Genomic DNA, 18,798 nt, shown 5'->3' with positions numbered 1-18,798 from the left:
AATAATAATATTATTATTAAAAAATCCAAAACCAAAAAAATAAAATATTAAAAAATTGTCATAACAAAAACACATGAAGAAGTCCTACAAAACTATTCTACGATCTTCCATATCTTGAAATCTTTTTATTACTACCTCATTTGTCACTTTATCTAAGTGCTCTTTTTCAATAAAACAAACCATACAATCATTTAAAAACTGATCACCCATTCGGTTTCGCAAGGTAGTCTTCACAATTTTCATCGCAGAAAAGCATCTCTCGACTGTAGCAGTGGCAACAGGTAAAGTCAAAACCAACTTCAAAAGTCGATAAACAAGAGGATGCGAAAGATGTTTTTTTTGTGTCCATCATTACACGTGCAAGATCTCCAAGACTCTCCAAATTAGCAAACCTTTTATCTTCACGGATATTATCAATGTAAATACCAAGTTGATGCTCAAGAGATATCCGCTCCACAGAACTAAAAATCTTCCGGATAAAACTCAGATAACCTCACAAGTTTCGATGGTCAAACTCGTGGAAGGAACCAAAAGGGCTCAAAGACGCAGTGCAACTAAGCAATTCAGTGTTTACCTCGTCAAAACGATCATTAAACTCTTGAATTTGCATATCCAATACAGTGTAAAGACATTCCACCTGATAATGATGCAAGTTTGTCATGTTGGTTCTCCGTCTTGGCTTCTTTGGATCAACAAATTCTTCTTCCATGATGATCAACTCAGTGTTATGACTCTCACAAAAAGAATTAACTTTTTCAACCAAAGAATCCCATCCATTATCCCTGAGATTGTACAATTGTTGCTTGGTAGATTTCACCAGAGACATAGCATTCAAAATGTCTTGATCTTTCCTTTGCAGAGCCACCGATAGAGTATTTGTGATCCCGAGAAGAAGTAACATCAACTGTAAGTAAAACACAAAATCAAAGGTGTGCAAATATTTGATGAGACCATTAGCTTGCCTTCTTTTGACACCATCACTCCCTTCGCTCTGGACATACTCCAATACTTTCACAATAGAAGGGAATAAATCAACTAATCGTACTAAGGTATTGTAGTGAGAACCCCATCGAGTATTACCAGGTCTTTGAAATGAAAGCTCCTGATTCAGTCCCTTTCCTGTCTTAATTTCACCTTGACTAATTCCTTCTTCGATGATCCTTCGTTGGTCTTCTCGAACCATATCTTTCCTCTTACAAGATGCTCCAACCACATTTAACAAAACCGAAATCATATCAAAAAAATCACCAACTTCAAAATGTTTTTTAGCAACTGCCACGACGACCAATTGAAGCTGGTGAGCAAAACAGTATACATAATATGCAGTACTATTTTCTCTTAAAATCAAAGATCTCAACCCATTAAACTCACCTTTCATGTTACTTGCTCCATCGTAACCTTGTCCCCTTAATTTTTTCATACTCAACCCCCGCTTTGCAAACAATGAATCAACAGCACATTTCAGAGTTGCAGAAGATGTATCTTGAACATGAATAAGACCAATAAATCTTTCTTTTACTATCCCATCTTTATCAACGAAGCGAAAAACCACTGCCACTTGCTCCTTAGTAGAAACATCTGCAGACTCATCCACCAACAAGCAAAATACATCGTGATTAACTTCTTGAATAATAGATTCAATAACTTCCTCTGCAAAGCAATGCACTAGATCAGTCTGAATTTTGTGAGACACCATCTGATTATTTTTGGGAGCATTCTCCAACACAACCTTCCTTACAAGCTCATTTTGATCTGCAGTATATTTCACAAGCTCTATGAAGTTTCCCCTATTAGCTGATTCTACTGACTCATCATGACCTCAAAAAGGTAATCCTTGCCGTAATAAATATCTACAAACATCAATTGAAGCATTCAATCTGATTCTGTATTCATTTTTTGCAGCATCATCATGCTTATAAAAAGCATGAACAATTGATTGACCTTGTCTCATCAAATTATCAGCCATTTTCAATGCATTATTGTGAAAACTATTCACTTCTCCCACATGAACACTCAATCTCTTTGGATTTTTCCATGTATCAAATCCCCTTGTTACAAATTCATCACTTCCACCTTTATTTTCTGTGTAATCTCTAAACAAGTAGCAAACCAAACAAAAAGCCTTGTCTGTCTTCACACTATATTCCAGCCAATCACCATAAAGATCAAACCAAATTGGATTGAATCGTCTCAATTTATCTCCGGTTAGTGTTCTAGGAAATTTGTGACCACGAGGTTGATAAGGACCCTTAACTAAATATTTGCGTCTTACCTCATCTCTTTGGTTAGGGTGATATTCCACAATTCGTTTCCTATCTGCAGGGTCCACGGGTAAATTCTCCAAATCATCATGAGAATGAGATGTACTTGTTGGTTTTTTTGGAAAATATTTTTCCATAGATCACCTAATAAAAAACATAGCATGAATTCATCAATATATATTTAAAGCAATTGAATGAGACTATCAATTTATCTAGAATAAGAAGAAAATCAATAGACAAGTTTATATGCTATAACACGTAAATAGAATTTTGTCCAACGACAAGTTTTGCATCAATTACTTACTGTTGTTTATATGCTGTTTGATAAAAAATAACCGAAGACAAAAATAATACTGGAACCAATCAAAAATAGAAGCAGAAGACTTTTCTCTCTCTATGGTGCAGTTGTATTGCTGTCGATGAACTCATAAAAACTAGGTATAAATCCCGATCAAAAAAAGTTTATAGACTTTAAGTTTTAGACTTTTAGTTAGTTGGGCTTGAATCATTAGCAGTTTTAAAATAGTTGGGCTTAACCTGTATTATAGAAAGGGCTTCCGTTAGACTTAGCATGTGGCACAATAATTAAGTGCTATTATTTTCTGAACTATGATAACTAAATCCCATGTAAATTTTTTTTGTTTTTTAGGATTTAGCATGTGGCACGTGCCACACATACTAAAGCGTACATCCACCCCTGGACATTCGTAAGTGAGTTTACTTGGTTGTCAATTTTTTTAAAGAAATTCTTCACTATATATGTGAATTTTGTGTCCGTAAGTTCTGCCGTAGAAGTAGTAAAGTGGCTTCTATTGGCAGCGTCTCTCTTCCACAAGTTTCGAACTTGGTTATGGGTTCGCGCACATTGAATTTGAAAGCTTTCCGTTACAAAATCATATCATAGATTATACACTAGGGGAGTTACCCGCACACTTGTCCGGGCAAAAACTTTTTAAAAACAATTATTGTCTAAACTTTTTTGTGTTCAAATATATCATTAATTCGATTCTTTTATACGATTGTGGGCAACTATATTTTTTTAAAAAAAGTTCAACTAATTTAACAAACCAAAAAGTAAATTAATTATAAGACTAAATAGGATTCCAGCGACAATGTAAATGGAAAAGAATTAACCAAAAGAGAGGCCATGATTTAATCTTCAATAATAAGAAACGGAAGTAATTTTTCTAATATAAACATAAAGTAACATAGTTAGAGGAGTTACCCGCGAGCATACGCGACCAAATGGACTTAACAAAAATAGTTTAGGATATTTATAATGTTTTAAAAATATTTTGATTCATTATTTTGGTTGTTTACTTATTCATATTTAAATGAAATGTTTAATTGGTGTTGTATTTTTGAAAATTTGTAAATGAATAATATAGTTATTTAATTTATAACTAGTAAATCTTAAACTTTAGAAAAACTAACATTCACCTAATGAGTATATATAGAATATCAACATATCCTTAAAATAAAAAATTACATATTTTTTGGATTATAATTTTTTTTACTCGATATAAATATTTTGAACTTTACTTTATATAAGTAATAATATAACATTTCTTTTAGTGAGAGCAGAAAACAAAAAAAAAGAAGTTCTTATGCTTAGATATAAATTTATCTCAACCTTAGATTTTTTTTAAAAGACGTTAATATAAATACCTTTTTCTACCTTTCACGTTTGCAGTAATTATCTACAATAATAGTATAAATCTCCCCTTCTTAGTTTTAGTATTTTGTTGTTTCAAAAAAAAATTTTTTTTAACTAATATAAAATAATATAAGGACAATTCTCACAAATAGCACAAACATAGGTTTTATTTCAAAATTTAGCACATCATCTCTAAAGTTCCGAAATCACACTATACTATTTCAAAATTAAACCCTAAACTCTATATATTAAACCTTACTTCCTCAAAAAATACTCTAAATGTAAAATAGAGAATTTAAACCTAAAAAAAATGTAAAAATAAATTTAACATATTGTAAAAAGTGTAAATAGTGTTATTTTTGGAAGTTCGAAAATTAAACCTTAAACTCAAAATATTAAACCCTAGCCCCCTCAACCATTTACCCTAAATATAAAATAGAGAACCTAAACACAAAATTATGTTTGTTGAGTGTGTACTATAATTGTCTAAGAATAAATTTAGAATTATTTTAGGATATTTTTCATGATTTAAATTACCTTTTTCAAACTTTCGAATTTGTTATACTGATCTCAATCTTTAAATCTTTAAAATTTAAAATACTTTATCTTTTCAGTGTTTGAATTTACAAAATTAAGTTTTAGAAATATAAATTGTTAATTACAACTCATATATCGTGACAACATATGCACTGTCTTTTGTTTAACATAATACATCCACTAAAATTAGTATTACTATGACAAAAATTCACAGCTATCAGGTTTATCAATCATTTCACGTTAAGAACGACACAAACCTTAGGTAAATATGGAAGTTATGACTTATTAGGTAACTTGTATAAACGTTAGGAACCAATATTAAATAATCAACTAACAAACACTAATTAAAAGAAACCAAGAACTCTAATCCCAGTTTTTCTTCACTCTGTCTCACTCGTGTCTTTCTTCTCCTAACTTTCAATCTTTATCTGAGTTTATGCAAAACAAAATAGATTATAAACTAAAGCTGACTAAAACAATCAAAACCAGTCAAACAAACAAAACATGATTATAATCCTTGAAAAAAAATGCTAAAAGAAAGAGTTATTTCAATATCAGCTTAGTTAAAATTTTATAAGAGTATTCTCCCAAATGGCACAAAAATAATTTTTTACTTCCAAATTTAACACATCATCTCTAAAGTTATAATATAACACTATAGTTCAAAATTAAGCTTTCAAAATTAAACACTAACCTTATCTCCCTCTAAAATATTCCCTAAATGTAAAGGAGACATACTTGGGTTCACCCCTAGGGATGAACTTCTTCATTCACCCCCTTATAAAATAAGGAAATAAAATCTGTATATATTATTATAAAATTGAAAACTTAAACCGCTGTTTTATAAATCCAAATCGATAGATAATTTCGTTCTAATTGGAAAATTTAGACCCTAACCATCTCATTTGTAAATCCAAACCGACATATAATTTCATTCTAATTGTAAATCTAAACCCTAACCATCACATTTGTAAACCCAAACCGACATATAATTTCGTTCTAATTGTAAAATCTAAATCCTAACTATCACATTTGTAAACCCAAACCGACATATAATTTCATTTTAATTATAAAATCTAAACCCTAATTCTCATTTATAAACCCAAACCGATATATAAACTCGTTTAATTGTAAAATATAAACCAAGCCAATATTTAACTTTCTTTAAATAAAAGTATACATAATTTGTTTCCTTAATCTATTTGGCTTTTTAATTTAATTTTGATTTATTTTTTAAATAAAATATTAGAAAAGAATATTTTGATTGGTTGAGAGGGGAGGGGGTGGGGTGAACCTTAGTATGTTTTAATGTAAAGTAGAGAACCCAAATTAAAAAAATCCAAAAAAAAATTAAAAATTCTGAAATTGTGTAAATAAGGCTATTGTTGGTAATTTCAAAATTAAACCCTAAACTATAAACACTAAACTCTACCCTTCTAAAATATACCATAAATATAACGCAGAGAATCTAAATATTAAATAAAAACAATTTTTTATGTCATCTCCATCGTCAACCATCCTCGGTATCATCTCCATCACCAAAGATAAATCTCATTTTAGATATAAAAAAACAAACACAACTAAAAAATATACAAAATCATTAAAAAATATTGATATTTGAAATTATAACTGCAACAGGAAATTCAATATATTCACGAAGGCACCAAAGCTTATCAATATCATCTTAGCAAGGAAAAACAATCAAAATCACATAATAGTAAATCTCATTCCTTAGAATCGACAAAATATATAAAAAATACATATATATACTACCAAAACTATATGTTTAGGCCTAACAAATCTGATTTCTAATGTTGTGATTGAGCGTCTCTTTATTGATAGCCTAGTATCCAAGTAAAACCTTCTTAATTCTCTATAGAATTATAAAATTTTTAAAAATAGAATTTTTTCAAAAAAAATATTTACAAAAGATTTTATTAGTTCTTTCCTCCTGGAGATGTTTGTACGCATACGTTCGTTTCTTCCAGATTGTCGGTTACAGGACAGACTAGTCTGGGCCTATCACTATTGTCAAAAATCAAACAAAACATATAATCTCTTAGCATGCTTCATGATAATCTCTAGTATTAGCCTTATCTAACAACTTAGACATTGGTGTGATGCTAAGAAGCTTAAGATCTATTCTTACCTTCTCAGTATAAGAAGAGCATAGAGCTTATCTAATCTAGAAGAGATCTATAATAATAAATCTTGATCAATCTAAAAGCCCATAACTTTTACCCAGCCTAATCCATCCTTAAGATCCTAAACCACTACTCACAATCACAAAACATGATGAACAAAATCATAAACCCAGAAATCAATGAAAATTGCATGACTAGATAGATGGGATAAAGATCTATAATATTGAAGAAAAAAATCAAACCCAAATTCTTAATACTTAGAAAGTTATGAGACAAACAAGTATCAAAAGATTCTTGGTTTTTGGTACAAAAGTGGCTAAAGATCTTAACAAAAAGAAAGGAAAAAGTAGATAATCCCAAAAAGGGTAAAATACTAGGTTTTAGATATTATTTCTGACTCTCTCTGACTTGTGGGCGTCCATGAGGTACAAGTGACTTATATAGGAGAGAGGGGAAGCCCTAAAATGGCTAGAAGACAAAATAGCCAGATGGCTCGGTCAACTCGAACAGGTGCTCGGTCGAATGCTTGGTCGAGTGGTCTCTTCTTTTGCTTCATCCAACCGATCGAGTCCCTCCAACCACACGGTCGAGTGTGGTGGTCGAGTGGACTCGCGTACTTGGTTCCTTCTGCTATATCTTCTAGATCCTCTTCACTTAATAGCTCAAATCCTTCTCAGCATCCTTCCATGCTCCTTAGGATCCAAAATAACCTGTTTATGCAAGAAACTATGCAAATGCAATGCAAATCTACTCTAATGCATAAACAGTCCTAAAGCTACTCAATAATGGCCAAAATAGATAGTAAAACATGCAAAAGATGTGAATATACTAAGGTGAAACAGGGTAAAATATATGAACAAACCAATCCAATGCATTTGACTAAATATAAAAGTTTGGGTTGAATTTGGAGTGTTTAGACAACACTTAAACCCGTTTTATCCCAAAACAGGCTTAAACCAAGAAAACATTGATTCAAAGCAGTAAACAACTTTGTTACTGTTTCTAGGGTCAGATTGTGTGCCAATCCAATGCATTTGACTAATTGTATGAGTTCGGGATGAATTTGGAGTGTTCAGACAACACTTAAACCCGTTTTATCCCAAAACAAACTTAAACAGAGAAAACATGCTAAAACCGAGAGAAAACATTGATTCAAAGCAGTTAAAAGATCTATTACTCTTTCTAGGGTCAAATTATGAAATCATCCAATGCATTTGACTAATTACAATAGTTCGGGTTGAATTTTGGAGTGTTTAGACTCCACTTATACCCTTTTTTGTCCCGAAACAGACTAAAACCCAGAAAACATTGATTCTAAGCAGTAAACAGCGTTGTTACTGTTTCTAAGGTCAGAAAGTGTGACACTCCAATGCATTTGACTAATTTTAAGAGTTCAGGATGAATTTGGAGTGTTTAGACAACACTTAAACCCGTTTTATCCCAAAATAGGCTTCAATCGAGAAATCAGGCTAAAACCGAGAGAAAACATTGATTTGAAGCAGTAAACAGCTATGTTACTCTTTCTAGGGTCAAAATATGTAACAATCTATTGCATTCTACTAATAATAAGAGTTCGGGTTGAATTTGGAGTGTTTAGACACCACTTATACCCATTTTGTCCCGAAACAGGCTAAAACAGAAAAAACATTGATTCTAAGAAGTAAACAGCATTGTTACTGTTTCTAGGTTCAGATTGTGTGACAATCCAATGCATTTGACTAATTTTAAGAGTTCAAGATGAATTTGGAGTGTTTAGATAACACTTAAACCCGTTTTATCCCAAAACAGGCTTAAACCAAGAAAACATTTTAAAACCGAGAGAAAACATTGTTTCGAAGCAGTAAACAACTATGTTACTCTTTCTATGGTCAAAATATGTAACAATCCAATGCATTTGACTAAATATAAGACTTCGGGTTGAATTTGGAGTGTTTAGAAACCACTTATACCCATTTTGTCCCGAAACATTCTAAAATCGAGAAAACATTGATTCAAAGCAGTAAACAGCGTTGTTACTGTTTCTAGGGTCAGAATGTGTGACATTCCAATGCATTTGAAAAATTGTAGGAGTTCGGGACAAATTTGGAGTGGTTAGACAACTCTTAAACCCGTTTTATCCCAAAACAGTCATAAACCGAGAAAACAGGCTAACACCGAGAGAAAACATTGATTCGAAGCAGTTAAAAGCTCTATTACTCTTTCTAGGGTAAAAATATGAAACAATCTAATGCATTTGACTAATTACAAGAGTTCAGGTTGAATTTTAGAGTGTTTAGACTCCACTTCTACCCTTTTTTTATCCCGAAACAGGCTAAAACCAAGAAAACATTGATTCTAAGCAGTAAACAGCGTTCTTACTGTTTCTAGGGTCAGAATGTGTGACATTCCAATGCATTTGACTAATTGTTAGAGTTCGGGACAAATTTGGAGTGTTTAGACAACTCTTAAACCCGTTTTATCCCAAAAGAGGCTTAAACCGAGAAAACAGGCTAAAACCGAGAGAAATCATTGATTCGAAGCAGTAAACAGCTGTGTTACTCTTTCTAGGGTCAAATATGTAACAATCCAATGAATTTGACTAATTATAAGAGTTCAGGTTGAATTTCGAGTGTTTAGAAACCACTTATACCCATTTTGTCCCAAAACATTCTAAAATCGAGAAAACATTGATTCTAAGCAGTAAACAGCGTTGTTACTGTTTCTAGGGTCAGAATATGTGACATTCCAATGCATTTGAAAAATTGTAAGAGTTCAGGATGAATTTGGAGTGGTTAAACAACTCTTAAACCCGTTTTATCCCAAAACAGTCTTAAACCGAGAAAACAGGCTAACACCGAGAGAAAACATTGATTCGAAGCAGTTAAAAGCTCTATTACTCTTTCTAGGGTAAAAATATGAAACAATCTAATGCATTTGACTAATTACAAGAGTTCAGGTTGAATTTTAGAGTGTTTAGACTCCACGTATACCCTTTTTTATCCCGAAACAGGCTAAAACCAAGAAAACATTGATTCTAAGCAGTAAACAGCGTTCTTACTGTTTCTAGGGTCAGAATGTGTGACATTCCAATGCATTTGACTAATTGTAAGAGTTCGGGACAAATTTGGAGTGTTTAGACAACTCTTAAACCCGTTTTATCCCAAAAGAGGGTTAAACCGAGAAAACAGGCTAAAACCGAGAGAAATCATTGATTCGAAGCAGTAAACAGCTGTGTTACTCTTTCTAGGGTCAAATATGCAACAATCCAATGAATTTGACTAATTATAAGAGTTCAGGTTGAATTTCGAGTGTTTAGAAAACCACTTATACCCATTTTGTCCCGAAACATTCTAAAATCGAGAAAACATTGATTCTAAGCAGTAAACAGCGTTGTTACTGTTTCTAGGGTCAGAATGTGTGACATTCCAATGCATTTGAAAAATTGTAAGAGTTCAGGACAAATTTGGAGTGGTTAGACAACTCTTAAACCCGTTTTATCCCAAAACAGTCTTAAACCGAGAAAACGGGCTCACACCGATAGAAAACATTGATTCGAAGCAGTTAAAAGCTCTATTACTCTTTCTAGGGTAAAAATATGAAACAATCCCAAGAATTTGACTAATTACAAGAGTTCTGGTTGAATTTTAGAGTGTTTAGACTCCACTTATACCCTTTTTTATCCCGAAACATGCTAAAACCAAGAAAACATTGTTTCTAAGCAGTAAACAGCGTTGTTACAGTTTCTTGGGTCAGAATGTGTGACATTCCAATGCATTTGACTAATTGTAAGAGTTCGGGACAAATTTGGAGTGTTTAGACAACTCTTAAACCCGTTTTATCCCAAAACAGGCTTAGACCGAGAAAACAAGGTAAAACCAAGAGAAGTCATTGATTCAAAGCAATAAACAGCTATGTTACTCTTTTGAGGGTCAAATATGTAACAATCCCATGGATTTGACTAATTATAAGAGTTCGGGTTGAATTTCGAGTGTTTAGAAACCACTTATACCCATTTTGTCACGAAACAGGCTAAAACCGAGAAAACATTGATTCTAAGCAGTAAACAGCATTGTTACGGTTTCTAGGGTCAGAATCTGTGGCATTCCAATACATTTGACTAATTGTAAGAGTTCAGGATGAATTTGGAGTCTTTAGACAACACTTAAACCCGTTTTATCCCAAAATAGGCTTAAATCGAGAAAACAGGTTAAAACCGAGAGAAAAAATTGATTCGAAGCATTAAACAGCTATGCTACTCTTTCTAGGGTCAAAATATGTAACTATCCATTGCATTTGACTAATTATAAGAGTTCGGGTTGAATTTGGAGTGTTTAGACACCACTTATACCCATTTTATCCCGAAACAGGCTAAAACCAAGAAAACATTGACTCTAAGCAGTAAACAGCGTTGTTACTGTTTCTAGGGTCAGATTTTGTGACAATCCAATGCATTTGACTAATTGTAAGAGTTCCGGATGAATTTGGAGTGTTTAGATAACACTTAAAACCCGTTTTATCCCAAAACAAACTTAAACAGAGAAAACATGCTAAAACCGAGACAAAAAATTGTTTCGAAGCAGTTAAAAGCTCTATTACTCTTTCTAGGGTAAAAATATAAAACAATCCAATGCATTTGACTAATTATAAGATTTCGGGCTGGATTCGGAGTGTTTAGACTCCACTTATACCCTTTTTGTCCCGAAACAGGCTAAAACCGAGAAAACATTGATTCTAAGCAGTAAACAGAGTTGATACTGTTTCTAGGGTCAGAATGTGTGATGCATTTGACTATTTGTAAGAGTTCGGGATGAATTTGGAGTGTTTAGACAACACTTAAACCTGTTTTATCCCATAATAGGCTTAAATCGAGAAAACAGGCTAAAACCGAGAGAAAACATTGATTCGAAGCGGTAAACAGCTATGTTAGTCTTTCTAGGGTCAAAATCTGTAACAATCCATTGCATTTTACTAATTATAAGAGTTCTGGTTGAATCTGGAGGGTTGAGACAGCACTTATACCCGTTTTGTCTCGAAACATGCTAAAACCGAGAAAATATTAATTCTAAGCAGTAAACAGCGTTGTTACTATTTCTAGGGTCACAATGTGTGACATTCCAATGCATTTGACTAATTGTAAGAGTTCAGGATGAATTTGGAGTGTTTAGATAACACTTAAACCCGTTTTATCCCAAAACAGGCTTAAACCGAGAAAACATTCTAAAACCGAGAGAAACAATTGTTTCGAAGCAGTTAAAATCTCTATTACTCTTTCTAGGGTACAAATATGAAACAATCCAATGCATTTGATTAATTATAAGAGTTTGGGTTGAATTTGGAGTGTTTAGACTCCACTTATACCCTTTTTGTCCCGAAACAGGCTAAAACCAAGAAAACATTGATTCTAAGCAGTAAACAGCGTTTTTACTGTTTATAGGGTCAGAATGTGTGACATTCCAATGCATTTGACTATTTTTAAGAGTTTGGGATGAATTTAGAGGGTTTAGACAACACTTAAACCCGTTTTATCCCAAAATAGGCTTAAATCAAGAAAACATGCTAAAACCGAGGGAAAACATTGATTCGAAGCAGTAAACAGCTATGTTAGTCTTTCTAGGGTCAAAATATGTAACAATCCATTGAATTTGACTAATTATAAGAGTTCGGGTTGAATTTGGAGTGTTTAGACACCACTTATACCCATTTTGTCCCGAAACAGGCTAAAACCAAGAAAACATTGACTCTAAGCAGTAAACAGCGTTGTTACTGTTTCTAGGGTCAGATTTTGTGACAATCCAATGCATTTGACTAATTGTAAGAGTTCCGGATGAATTTGGAGTGTTTAGATAACACTTAAAACCCGTTTTATCCCAAAACAAACTTAAACAGAGAAAACATGCTAAAACCGAGACAAAAAATTGTTTCGAAGCAGTTAAAAGCTCTATTACTCTTTCTAGGGTAAAAATATAAAACAATCCAATGCATTTGACTAATTATAAGATTTCGGGCTGGATTCGGAGTGTTTAGACTCCACTTATACCCTTTTTGTCCCGAAACAGGCTAAAACCGAGAAAACATTGATTCTAAGCAGTAAACAGAGTTGATACTGTTTCTAGGGTCAGAATGTGTGATGCATTTGACTATTTGTAAGAGTTCGGGATGAATTTGGAGTGTTTAGACAACACTTAAACCTGTTTTATCCCATAATAGGCTTAAATCGAGAAAACAGGCTAAAACCGAGAGAAAACATTGATTCGAAGCGGTAAACAGCTATGTTAGTCTTTCTAGGGTCAAAATCTGTAACAATCCATTGCATTTTACTAATTATAAGAGTTCTGGTTGAATCTGGAGGGTTGAGACAGCACTTATACCCGTTTTGTCTCGAAACATGCTAAAACCGAGAAAATATTAATTCTAAGCAGTAAACAGCGTTGTTACTATTTCTAGGGTCACAATGTGTGACATTCCAATGCATTTGACTAATTGTAAGAGTTCAGGATGAATTTGGAGTGTTTAGATAACACTTAAACCCGTTTTATCCCAAAACAGGCTTAAACCGAGAAAACATTCTAAAACCGAGAGAAACAATTGTTTCGAAGCAGTTAAAATCTCTATTACTCTTTCTAGGGTACAAATATGAAACAATCCAATGCATTTGATTAATTATAAGAGTTTGGGTTGAATTTGGAGTGTTTAGACTCCACTTATACCCTTTTTGTCCCGAAACAGGCTAAAACCAAGAAAACATTGATTCTAAGCAGTAAACAGCGTTTTTACTGTTTATAGGGTCAGAATGTGTGACATTCCAATGCATTTGACTATTTTTAAGAGTTTGGGATGAATTTAGAGGGTTTAGACAACACTTAAACCCGTTTTATCCCAAAATAGGCTTAAATCAAGAAAACATGCTAAAACCGAGGGAAAACATTGATTCGAAGCAGTAAACAGCTATGTTAGTCTTTCTAGGGTCAAAATATGTAACAATCCATTGAATTTGACTAATTATAAGAGTTCGGGTTGAATTTGGAGTGTTTAGACACCACTTATACCCATTTTGTCCCGAAACAGGCTAAAACCGAGAAAACATTGATTCTAAGCAGTAAACAGCATTGTTACTGTTTCTAGGGTCAGAATGTATCACATTCCAATGCATTTGACTAATTGTAAGAGTTCAGGATGAATTTGGCGTGTTTAGATAACACTTAAACCCGTTTTATCCCAAAACAAGCTTAAACCAAGAAAACATTCTAAAACCGAGACAAAAAATTGTTTCGAAGCAGTTAAAAGCTCTATTACTCTTTCTAGGGTAAAAATATGAAACAATCCAATGCATTTGACTAATTATAAGATTTTGGGCTGGATTTGGAGTGTTTAGACTCCACTTATACCCTTTTTGTCCCGAAACAGGCTAAAACCGAGAAAACATTGATTCTAAGCAGTAAACAGCGTTGATACTGTTTCTAGGGTCATAATGTGTGACATTCCAATGCATTTGACTATTTGTAAGAGTTCGGGATGAATTTGGAGTGTTTAGACAACACTTAAACCTGTTTTATCCCATAATAGGCTTAAATCGAGAAAACAGGCTAAAACCGAGAGAAAACATTGATTCGAAGGGGTAAACAGCTTTGTTAGTCTTTCTAGGGTCAAAATATGTAACAATCCATTGCATTTGACTAATTATAAGTTTGACAAATCTCCTATCTCCCTCTCTATTCTTCATACCCTCACCTTTTCTAATAAGAGGTGGTGAGACGACCCGAGAGAAACCCGACCTGTGAGTTCCTCTCAACCCAGCCGCCGGCGATTCTTCTGACATCGGACCTCCTACTGCTGTCGTTATTAACCAACTCGAGTTGAATCAAGTTGTTCGTCGGAGGTCTCTTTCGACCCGAGAAACCCGACCTGGTTACTCACCTCTCAACCCAGCCGCCGGCGATTCTTCCGTCGTCGGAGCTCCTACTGCTGGCGTTCTTCACCAACTCGAGTTGAATCAAGTTGTTCTTCAAAATGCAGGTGTGTTACTTCACATTAGAGTAACTTTTGGTTGAATTTGTTTTTTATTTGTAAATTTATAAATTCAATTGGATTTAGATCGAAGAAAACTTAGCACATTGGGTGTTTTACAAAGGTTTATGGGTCGATTGAGCTATTTATTAGATAGGAAAGGGATTTGGCTTTCGATTTCAGTGAATTAAGGAGATTAGAACTCGTTTACAATTCAATTCGATTTTGATAGGAGAGAGAGAAGGTGAAACTGGTAATACTGGTATATTTAGTAAAACTAGTTGTAGTACTAATTATGATTTTTTATATTGGTTGGTTAGGCAGGATACAATATGCGAGAACGTCAGCCTACATTTTAAATGTGAAGGTCGCATGTATAGTATAATGTCCAAGAGGAATATAACATTGTTGATGTTAAAAGCAAGGATACAAAGGAAGCTTGGGTTTGTTGAAAGTAACGTTCAGTTGCAGCTGAGCTACAAGCCACTACTGGTAGAAACATTTGAGCATTGTGAGCTTAATGATGATGAGGATGTTAATGTTTATCTAGACTCTGTTAATTATGAGAAGCGAAGATGTATGTTGTTTGTGAATGTCATCCCTTCAGAGCCTCAGCCTGAGCAAGTTCCCATAGTTCCCATAGTGCCCACAGTGCCCACAATGCCCATAGTGGACCAAAGTTCTGTCGGTATGAACTTTGAAAACCAACATGCGAAGGATGGTGAAATCGGACCTAACGCCATTGTTGTCTACGTAGGCAAAGAAAAGGCTGTAGAGGGTGATTATAATAAAGAGGGTGAAGCTGAATCACGTGATGAAGGTGATGAATATACTGAGCCACGCCCTGTTGTAGAACCGTGTAAGTGAATTGAACCATGGGATGACGGTTTGGATCTGACTAAACTTCAAGAATTTCCAAACAAGAAGGCATTGCAAGATGTGGTGGATAGAGCTTCATTCGCTAACTGTTTTAGTTTTGAAATAGTAAAGTCGGACAAGGTGCGTTATGTGGTCAAATGTCCTAAAGAAGGATGTAACTGGGGTTTACGAGGTGGTAGGATTCGAGATACATATATTTTCTCGATTAGAAGGCACAACAAGATGCATACATGCTCTCGGGCTAGTCAAAGTTCAAGCAACAGTAAGAGACAAGGCACTCCACAATTAGTTGCTTCTCTTTTACATGGTGATTATCCAGGGCAAATGGAAACTCCACCTCCGAAAATTATCATGGATCTTGTCAAGACAAAATTAGGTGTTGATATATCATATTCCACGGCGTTGAGAGGGAAAAATCAAGCTGTTACTGATTTGAAAGGTAGCCCAGAAGAAAGCTACAAGATGCTGCGATGTTATCTGCACATGTTAGAGAAGGTTAATCATGGTACAAGATCATATGTGCATTGCAATGAGAATAATAAATTCATGTACTTGTTCATAGCTTTGGGAGCTAGCATTGAAGGATTTAAAGTCATGAGGAAAGTTATAACTATGGATGCAACTTTTCTAAAGAACGGATATAAGGGTGTTCTTGTTTTTGCGTCGGCTCAAGATCCTAACCGTCACCATTATCCCTTGGCGTTTGGTGTTCTTGATGGTGAGAATGATGCAAGTTGGAATTGGTTTTTGGAGATGTTGAAAACCGTTGTTGGGGATTCTTCTGAAATAGTATTTATGACTGACAGAAATACAAGTCTCATAAAAGCTATAGCTAATGTGTATCCTCTGGCTCATCATGGTTTTTGTATATGGCATTTATCCCAAAATGTGAAAGGTTATGCTCGTAACGTGAACAAAGACGTTGTTGCATGGAGATTCATGGAGTGTAGTAGGTTTTACACAGTGGCTGAGTTCAACATTGCTTACGCATCTTTTACGACAAGATATCCTTCTGCTGCCAAGTATCTTGAAGAATCTACCCAGAAAGAAAGATGGGCACGATGTGTTTTTCCAGGAGATAGATACAACCTAGACACAAGCAACTGTGTTGAATCGTTGAACAGTGTATTCAAAGATGCAAGGAGGTACTCCTTGATACCCATGCTTGATGCAATACTTAAAAAATTCTCTGAATGGTTTAATGAACATCGAAAAGATGCTGTGTCTGGATCAGTCGCAAATAAATTGGTGCCTTTAGTGGAGAACTACTTACATGATTTATGGGCAACTGCTGAGAAACTAAAGGTGATAGAGCTAAATGGTTTCGAACTTGAATACAATGTCATTGACAGTGACGGAAAGCCTTATTTGGTGAAGTTGCGATTGAGAAGTTGCAGTTGCAGGTTTTTCGATATACAAAAGTTTCCTTGTGTGCATGCATTGGCGTCTTTCATTACATTCCAAAAATATGGAGGTAAGGATATCGAGTTACATGAGTTGTGTACTAAGTATTGTTGGACGGAGCTGTGGGCAATTGCATATTGCAGGACAATTTATTTAGTACCTGATAAGTCTCGATGGGCTGTCCTAGATGAAGTCCAAGATATGCAGATCATTCCTCCGGATCAGAAAATAAAAGGGGGAAGAAAGAAAACAAAAAGGTATGCATCTGCTGGGGGAAAACGACCAAAAACTCGACCTAGGACGCATAATAAAAGGCACCGGAGACAAAGACTCCAATGGTTGTTATTTGGAGATTCTTGTAATGTTCATATTTGATTCACCTCTTTATGTATCAATTGTGTTTGGTTTGACGAATCTCTACTTTTTATGGCATAACTCCCTCTTGAAACTTAATTTGAAACTTAATTTGAAGTCTATTAATGTTTTCTTCTTTCAAAATATGTGTATATAAGATAGTAGAACTGGCACAACTAAGATAAAACTGGTAAAAATGGTAAAATTGGTACTACTGAAAATAATAAAATTGGTGCTACTACCTAAAACCAGTGTTGACAATACATATTGTATAAATGTTCTACAAATGTTTCTACTATAAATGAATAATTTTCCAAAATATACTAATTTTAATTTATTTATGAAAGAATCTCAACAAGTGTTTCCTTACACTTTTAATGTCACTTTGTAAATAATAACCAAGTAAGCATGAAAAAGTTATAGAATTATATGTTTTAACTTATGAAGTTGCAAAAAGCTTGTAATTGTATGTTAGTTAAGTTTAATCAACTGTAAAACTAAAAAAAGTCCTGCTAATGTTTAGTATAACTAATAAAACTGAGAAACCTCTAAAGTACAACTATTTGTAAGTTTAGTGCAACTGCATTAATCGATAAAACTATGTGTGAACACGCAGTGTGAACGCACACAATTTTTACATGTGGCCAGGCTTTCGTTTTTTCTTTCTTTCACCGAAGATTTTTCTTAAAGTTGAGAAGCTTCTGCTCATTCATTCATTCATTTTATTCGAAACTGAAAGTCTTCTTCTCTTCTCTCATCTTGAAAGTCGAATTCTAGATCTATAATTTCTCTCCTTCTCAAACTATGGAACAATCTGAGGCTGACCCATACTATGCTGATCAGAAGAGGGCGAGGAAGTTAGAAGCGTTGCGAGAAGCCATAGCCGATGGTGATTTGGGCATGCCTCGAATATGCCCATGTGGCGAACAAATCGTCGAAGAGATCTCTCCAACAGAAACAAAGAAAAAGAGATGGTTTACTTGTGTTAAGTATAAGGTAAATTAAACTAAATCAAATACAATTGAGAGATCTGAGTATGATGTATGTTCGTTGATATATATTGCAGGATGATGGATTGCACAGGCGTAAAATTTGGGCTGATGCAATTGAAGAAGAAACCCAAAGCTTAAGGAAGGATGTTGAAAACCATTGGGAGAGATTGAAGGAATTCACCCCCATCATACTCAGATCTATAATTTCCAGATGCAACTTAAGGAGAAGAGTGACGAGATTGCCAAACTAAGGGAGGAGGTGGCGTTGCTTTCCACTCGAGTCGATCTCCTGGATAGATTGTGTTTCGATTGATATTATCTGAGTCGATCTTCTACGTTGCTTTAAAACTTGTTGAATCTGTTTCTGTTTCTTATCTTTTATATGAATTCTCTTGTTGGTTCAGTTTCTTAGCTTTTATGTGACTTCTCTTGTTGAATCATGATGTTACTCTATTTTTCTATGAATTCTCTTGTTTTGTTTAGTTTTACGTAGGTTTACCAAAAATACGAATGACAAATCCAAGAAAATAACGTAGTTTTACATAGTTTTACTAGTAATACCAATCCCAAATCCAACAAAATAAGAA

General features: G+C 34.1%; 1 protein-coding gene across 1 annotated transcript; it reads right to left on the bottom strand.

Annotated features, from left to right (window-relative positions):
* LOC104708475 (zinc finger MYM-type protein 1-like) lies at positions 494-1,696 on the bottom strand. The gene has a single exon (XM_010425057.1). The coding sequence runs from the start codon at positions 1,694-1,696 to the stop codon at positions 494-496; it is 1,203 nt and encodes a 400-aa protein (XP_010423359.1).

Source organism: Camelina sativa, chromosome 1 (genome assembly GCF_000633955.1).
Source record: "Camelina sativa cultivar DH55 chromosome 1, Cs, whole genome shotgun sequence".
Taxonomy (NCBI): Eukaryota; Viridiplantae; Streptophyta; class Magnoliopsida; order Brassicales; family Brassicaceae; genus Camelina; species Camelina sativa.
The sequence above is the reverse complement of the archived record's forward strand: the minus strand, read 5'-3'. Positions and strand labels throughout refer to the sequence as shown.

Coding starts and splice junctions, on each gene's coding strand:
- LOC104708475 (XM_010425057.1), bottom strand. CDS start 1,696: ATGGTGTCTCACAAAATTCAGACTGATCTAGTGCATTGCTTTGCAGAG.